This window comes from Acyrthosiphon pisum, chromosome X, assembly GCF_005508785.2.
Source record: "Acyrthosiphon pisum isolate AL4f chromosome X, pea_aphid_22Mar2018_4r6ur, whole genome shotgun sequence".
Taxonomy (NCBI): Eukaryota; Metazoa; Arthropoda; class Insecta; order Hemiptera; family Aphididae; genus Acyrthosiphon; species Acyrthosiphon pisum.
Genome location: NC_042493.1, coordinates 44,075,982 through 44,083,958, shown reverse-complemented (window position 1 = coordinate 44,083,958; position 7,977 = coordinate 44,075,982). Strand labels below are relative to the sequence as shown.

Genomic DNA, 7,977 nt, shown 5'->3' with positions numbered 1-7,977 from the left:
GTAGTAAAAATTCATAAAATGTTCAGCTTTTTATATCTAAGGCTTGAAACTTTAAAACAAGATTCCCACGTAAATAGTTAATTCTGTTACCAAAAAATCTAAAAAATACATTCACACAGTTTATTTTTATAGTCATTTTAAGTTCAAATTTGGACGAAATTACATATTCAAAAACCTAGAATAACTATTTTAGTTATTTTGTTGTGATTGTATAATATTATTCTTGGTTATACTTGAAACTTCTAAAGTATACTGTTATATAATATCTATGATAGCATCACGGTTTGTTGTTGATGTATCATGTATAACGCGTTATAAGTAGGTACCTAATAGATATTGTGATATGATTAATTTGGAATTTATTATAGGTACCTATCATATCCAATTTTTTTTTAATACCATAGACTATTATAATTATTATAATATTATGTCTTATACCTATACTGACATACCGTCTCCTCTCAGAGTCGTTTTCTTATACAATGATATTATATCATTAAATATTATTCTTATGTTGGACATAAAGGAAAAAACAAATTGTCATCTCTCAGTTCTTGTAAAATTATTTTTGGTAAGAACCGCGTATACTTACCATTCATTATAAAAGAGGTATTTTAAATTTTAAATCTATTTAATTCCTATAGAAGCAATTCATCCATGATCAAAATTTGAAAAAGTACCGGATATAGACATCGCATTGTCAATTAGAAAGTAGATGGCGCAAGAAAGCAATCGTTTAAAAAAGAAATATACCAATACAGGGGGCCAATTCTTGAAATCATGCGACTAATTCTCGCATGCGATAAAAGTCATAGATTTTATCGAAGGTGACTAATTCTTATCGCATGCGACATAAAATCGGTATTCTTGAACAGAAATCGATAAGATTTTATCACTTGTCGCATGCGATAAAGTAATCGAATGAACCACTGTGGTAATAACAGAAAATCTAGATTCTAACCTCAAACAAGTTCAAAAATAATAAATTTTATCTTTTATCACGGACAATATTTACTTGACATTCCTCAATATTGAATATAGTCAATACCTAAATAATACCTAGTTCCTACAAAATGTTAAGTTTTTTTATTTTGCATCGACTGCCAGACCGACTGTGCCCTATTGTAAACTATTTTAGTCCGTAGTTGTTATAGTATTCCTATTTGTTATTTATTCATAGTATTCATTACCTACATTTATTATGACGTCTAAATCAAGGCCAACGCAATCACAAATGAAATCTTTGGTTGATCTTATGGCCAAAGATCCATTACTGTGCGCTGGTAAATTTACACCTACATTTACCCAAAAAACGGCTAAACAAAAATGGCAAACCATAGCAGATCATCTTAACGCTTTACCGGGAGCAGAGAAGAGCGGAGATAAATGGAAAAAAGTAAGTTAAATACTTAAATGTAGCTTGAAAGAGACTATTGATTTTCAATTTTTTTAATAATGTATTACATTTTGTTTACACCTATAGTATACCAATGCTATTCCGTAATTGGATAGTTATGGTCCTTTAAATAATTATGAAATAATGTACTATAAATATTTTAATCCTGTATGGTCAAATTAAAAATGTATAATCTTACTTGTACTAGATAATTTGAATTTGAATTGGTTTAATATATGATTTGTAATATTATAATCTGTGAGGCCTTAATCATAGCATAAGGAATAATATTTCTTATACTATGGCCTTAATAATATTTCAATATATTAGAACCAACGCCAAATAAGAAATATTGGTATTTCCATAAAATAATCATTAAACTCATCCAAACCAACCTAAAAGGAATCAATTAAAAAAAAAATTAATTTGTGGATTTTGGTTCTTTGTATATGATTATAAGTGTTCCAATATGATAGTATTGTGAATTTATCCATCTACTAAAGTGTTGACTCACTTGTTATAATTTTTAGACTTGGCAAGATACAAGATCAACAACAAAAACAAAAGCAGCGGCTATAAAGAGACACATTGGAGGTACAGGGGGTGGGCCAACTTGTGACATTCAGCTAAATGATGTTCAAAAAGATGCACTCTCTTTGATTAGTCCATCATTAGTCAGTGGTCATGAAAATACTATTGAGTCAAACGTAGAATTCATTTTTGAAGATCCTGAAAATGATATACTTGGTAAATTTCTAATAAATATATTTCTTCATACCTACTTCATTGATTAATGAATGATAATGTTTCTGATTTTAGATAATGATCAATTATGCGTTGAAGAATACATTGATGTATATAATGAATGTATGTATATAAAATTAAAAAAAACCATACAAATTAGTAAATATTATGCCTACCCGTAATTTTGTTTTCATAGTAGAAAATATAATGCTTGTATCATTAAAAAAGACTTATTCTTATTGTTTTTCATTAAATTATTGCAGCCAACGATAATGAAACTTATAATCAGCCATCAATCATTGTACCTGCCAATAGTAATAAAATCAAGTTAGGCACTGCACCTATACCAGATATCACTAGAGTCAATGAGAATCCTAATAAAGAACAAGCATCAATTGTTACTTCTAAACCTAAACCAGGTAAAATTTTTAGTTTTTATTTTTCATACCTCACATAGGCACATGGGCGACCCTCGACTTTTTCAGGGGGGGGGGGGCAATTCTAATTTAAAAATAATGGACGATTTATTTATAAAATAAATTCTTCACATCTACATTAAAACTATTAGGTATTTTTACATATAGAATAATTAAATCGATTATTTATAATAATATTATTATTTTAATTTATTAATTTTGATTACTAAAACATTATTTTTCGTAAAATACAAATTGTAATCTACGTGGACATTCTCTACCAAAAATTTGTTAGTGAGTTTTAATTAATTGGTCCTTCTCTGAATATACTTGTTCACGATGGACACTTAACATGTATAATCCACTCAGTCTATGTTCACTCATTGTTAATTGAAGTCATGTACACCTTTACCCTGCATACATTTCATACCATATTGAAAACCCATTGGGAGGGGGGGGGGCAAATTATATAATTTAAGACTTAAATTTTAAGTAGCACTTTAATCCTTCATAATTATGTCTATGCATATACCTACCTACATTAATACATAATTTATAATTACAGTTTATACTCCATATATTCAATAATCGTCTCTTTTTATTACTTTTAAATTTATTTTAGATCTAAAAAGAAAAAAGACTACTGCTGATTGTTTGGGTGAAAGCAATACAGCTGCAACTAGGTTGGGAGATATAGCACAGAGGAAATGTGATCTAAAAGAAGTATACTATCAAAAAAAAATTAAACTTTTGGAAGAAAATAATGTATTGTTGAAAAACCTTGGAACCACTCTTGGAACATTACTGACCAAGCTTACAGAAAAATGACTGAAAACAGAACTTTAAAGACTGAACTATATTTTATAAAATCTTTATTTGTTAAACAAAGAAATAAGTTAAAAAGGGTATTTTTTATTATTTGCTATAATTAGTTATAAAAGTCATAATTACTAAAGACTTTTTTATTTTATATTGTTACTTATATAAAGATTGTTAGTACTAAAGATTGTTTTTATTTTATATTGTTAGTTATATAAAAATTGTTATAACTAAAGATTGTTTTTTTTATTTTATATTGTTAGTTATATTAAAAATTGTTATAACTAAAGATTGTTTTTTTTATTTTATATTGTTAGTTATATTAAAAATTGTTATAACTAAAGATTGATATTTTATTTTATATTGTTACTTATATAAAAATTGTTATAACTAAGGTTTGTTTTTTATTTTATATTTTTTCTTATATTTTTAACAAATGACTAAAGGAAGAAATAAAAAAAAAAAAGTATAAAGGTATTTTCAATAACAAATCTTTATTTTATTTATTTATTATTAAGAATAAAAAGTATACATGTTTTTAAATAATACAGAAGTTACTTTATTTTATACACCATGTCTATGAAATAATATCTTGCTACTTTATCTCGCTGTTGTCTCCCAAGAGTCAACTCTATATTGCGATTGTTATCCGCTAATATTTCTTGGTCTTCCAGAATACCCAAAATTTCATGTTCCTCGATATCGTGTTCATATGTCATAGGGACGTTGTTTGTGATACACATATTATGCAGAACTACACACGCATTTATTATGGATGATGCTTTTTCCGGTTTGTAATGTAGTATTCTATCCTTTAATAAGCACCTTAAAAAAACAAAGTTATTTGGTAAAAATAATGTAAAACAATACAATTTAAAACCATTGTTACCTAAATCTCATTTTCAACACCCCATTGCAACGTTCAATAATAGATCTGGTTGACATTTGTTTTGTATTGAACAATTTTTCAGCATCTGTTGTAGGATTGGTTATAGGTGTCAACAACCACTGTCGCAAGGGATATCCAGAATCACCTGATTTTTTTGAAACAAATAAATCATTACACCAGTGTTGTAAAAAATACTTTCTATTATATTTGAAAATAAGCAAAATACTTTAAAAATGTACTTTAGAACATATTATTTATTCATATTTTAAATAAGACGTTAAGAGAAGATTATTTTACATTTTTACCTAATAAATAAAAGTTGTCATAATTGTGTCTGTATAGTTCCTGAAGTACTGGTAAGACCAAACTATTGTTCCATATATGTGTGTCATGGGTACTGCCAGGAAAACGTGCATTAACATTCAAAATTTTTAATTTTGAATCACAAATCTAAATTTTAGATAAATTAAAATTATTATTTATTTAAATACACATTTAAGCTTCAGGAGGAATCCTTTGTTTCGTAGCCCCCTAACATTCTTGATATTATTTTTTATTACAACAATAAATTTCTTTATTTATGCACTAAACAATTTGCCCAACAAAAATTTTTTATATAAAACAAAATTTAAAGAGGTATGTTGGAAAAAATAGACACAATTTATTAGTACTACACTACTACCTATAGTATATAATATTAGTATTAGTATAGTACCTATTAGCAATTCTTATGAAAAAAGATCTATAAATAGGCGTTGGTAACCTGTAAGGACTTAAATGAAAACTAATTTTAGAGGCTTATCCCCCTAACCTTCTATTACTGGCCCCTTATATCTTTTACATAGGAGTTATGTTAACATAAGGTCCTACACTTGAAGTTGTGGCACTGATTGTTATCATTTATTTAAATAAGTAACACAAATATAATAGATAATAAGGTTTGAAAGATTACCAATTGAACGTTTATGGAATGATATCCTTTACGGTTTACATAGATATATTCAGGGTTTTGATTTTCGTTTAAATTTAGGTTGGTCGAAGGAGATACAATTGCCACGTGTGTGCAATCAATACATCCTATAACTCCTGGAAATCCTGTTTCTCTGTAGAACCTTTATTATTGAACAATGAAAATATTACTTATTACAAAATAAATACATTTTTTGAAATTAATTGAATAAATTACTCATTGCGGATTTCTGTGAGCTCATTCAGGTTTTTTGGAAACTTAACCCATTCGTTGAATATCTCTGGATGGTTAATTGCTTCAACAACCTCGCTAATACAACGTGATACAGTTGGTTGTGATAAAGCTGCAAACCGACTATTTCCAATTGGAGACTGGTATGAGCCAGTAGCCAAAAAGTTTAATGTAACTAAGACCTAAATAAATATAGAAAATAAATAACTGTTTAGGTATCAACACCAATGCCGTATCTGAGAGGGAGTCCATAAAGTTCCACGGACACCCCCAAAATTTCCTAAATAGTTTACAAATGTTTAAAATAACTATTGATTTATAATACCAACATAAAAATGACACATTTTTTACCCCCCCCCCCCCCCAAAAAAAAAAAAAAAAATACGATACGGATACGGCCTTGATCAACACTAATTATTTACAGGGTACAAAGTTATGAAATATAATATCAATTTGTAATATAATCATTTACTTTTGTATTTAAGTCAATTGCAGAAGAACGGCTTTTTGAAACTATACGCGTTTGTAAAAGTTCAATTACATTTCTAACAAGATTTTTAGAAAGTCTGAAATTTTTTATAAATAATCGGTCTGTTAGAAGAAATGGATCCGAAATCATCTCAGGGATTCGTGTTTGTCGTACATCCATTGCGTGTTCATGCTCATAAACATTATCGATTGTAAATAACATTGCCATTTCATCAAAATTTGCCATTATAATCGAAGAAAGGCAATTATTATGGATTAAAACAAAGTAGGTAGCTGTTTACAAAACACAAATTGACAAATTGATGATCGATGAGAATCGGTAATAAATAATAATATTTCTGTTGTATAATCAATAATGTGAAAATTGTTATCACATTTCACACATTATCATGCGACTAAAGTTTGTCACTGACTTATACCCAGTAGACAAACAGTCGAATGTTTTTCGTTCGACTAAAGTAGTGATGGTAAAATGCTATTTTTTAAAATAGCAATAGCTATTGCTATTGCTAATGTAAAATAGCAGTGATAAATAGCTGCTATTGCTATTTTCTTCGATATCACATAAATGTGATAATTTTAACGTGGGACGTGGGTTGCTAATAGCTACTATTAACACCTAAATAACAATATCAGTTTTTAGCAATTTAACAGCGGCGATATCACGTTATCCTATCTACGAAGCGGGATAAACATTAGGCTTTGATAGTTTTACTATTTTTATTTAATTAAAATAATGTCATTAAAATAATTAATGACTCATTTAATCATTAAAATAATTATCAACTATTAACTATAAATGTTGATCAAATCATATTGTGTATTTTTAATTTTACATATTACCTGACCTGCGAAATAATGGAACATGCTAATGATGAAATATGAAGAATTTCATCAAGATGAGGACCAAAGTCAAATTAATATAGCATTACCAGAGTACCCAATAATTGCTTGTAATTCACTATTCGAAAAACCAATGTAAAAAAAAAATACATCTAATTATACCAGAAGCACTGTAGTTTAAACTATAAATATCTAAAAATATAAATTATACTAAATGATGTAAAACACATAATATCCAAATTAAAACATGTACGAACACGAAACCAAACATTTTGTTTTTATTTAGTTTTAACTAAATCCAAAACTCATGTCTCATTCCTGATTCCTATTTCCTTCTGAACTGTAGTGAACAGTGAAGTGTTAGGTAGTTTATTAATTGTATTTTTCACTTTACAAAAATGAGTCTAAATAAAAAAACAAGTAATATTTGGTCACACTTTACTGTAATTGATGACACTCATTTTGCTAAGTGTGATATTTGTAAACGCAAATACTCATTTAAGACAAGTGTCACAAATTTAAAAACCCATCTTTCTAAGTCACACTGGATCCAAATGTCTGCTGTTCAAGTAAGTATTTTAATTCTGAAAAAATAAATTAAATTAAATTAGGAATAAGATAAAACTAAAAGATTTTTCCTTCAGGCTTCAAACAATAAAAGAAAATCTGTTTAAAATTGTATTTTCAACTGATATAAAATACTAATATTGTTAACTTGTTTTTTAATAAAGAGGTTACATAATATAAAATATTAAGACTATTTATTTAAAAAAATAAAATACATAGGTACCTAATGTCTTAATATTAAAGTCAATTAAAAAAATACAATTAACAATATTTAATATTGAAAATTATAAAAAAAATGTAAGTCTTTTTGTTTAAAAATTTTATATTTTACCTACCTATGTCAAAAAAATTAATAGTAAAAAAAAATATATATATAATTAATGGTACCTATTTAAATAAAATAAAATAATAAAATACATTTTTAGTTATTAACCAATTATTTACAATAAAAAAATTTATAGCCAGATGAAAACGACCAACTGATTGATGATCCACCATCAGCCTCAACTGCCCAAAGTATATTGCCTTCGACGTCTACATCGCTTTCCACAACCCAGACAGAAACTGTTTTAATTAATTCTGATCAACCATCAACAGCTAATACTGCTCATAA

At 27.2% G+C, this 7,977-nt stretch overlaps 1 protein-coding gene across 1 annotated transcript; it reads right to left on the bottom strand.

Moving 5' to 3' along the window:
- Positions 1-3,929: 3,929 nt before the first annotated feature.
- Positions 3,930-6,180, bottom strand: LOC103310657 (putative nuclease HARBI1). Its single transcript, XM_008189649.1, has 5 exons — positions 5,938-6,180; positions 5,451-5,647; positions 5,249-5,376; positions 4,265-4,409; positions 3,930-4,200 (listed from the first exon to the last, which is right to left on the bottom strand). The coding sequence occupies exons 1-5, from the start codon at positions 6,178-6,180 to the stop codon at positions 3,930-3,932; spliced, it is 984 nt and encodes a 327-aa protein (XP_008187871.1).
- Positions 6,181-7,977: the final 1,797 nt, after the last annotated feature.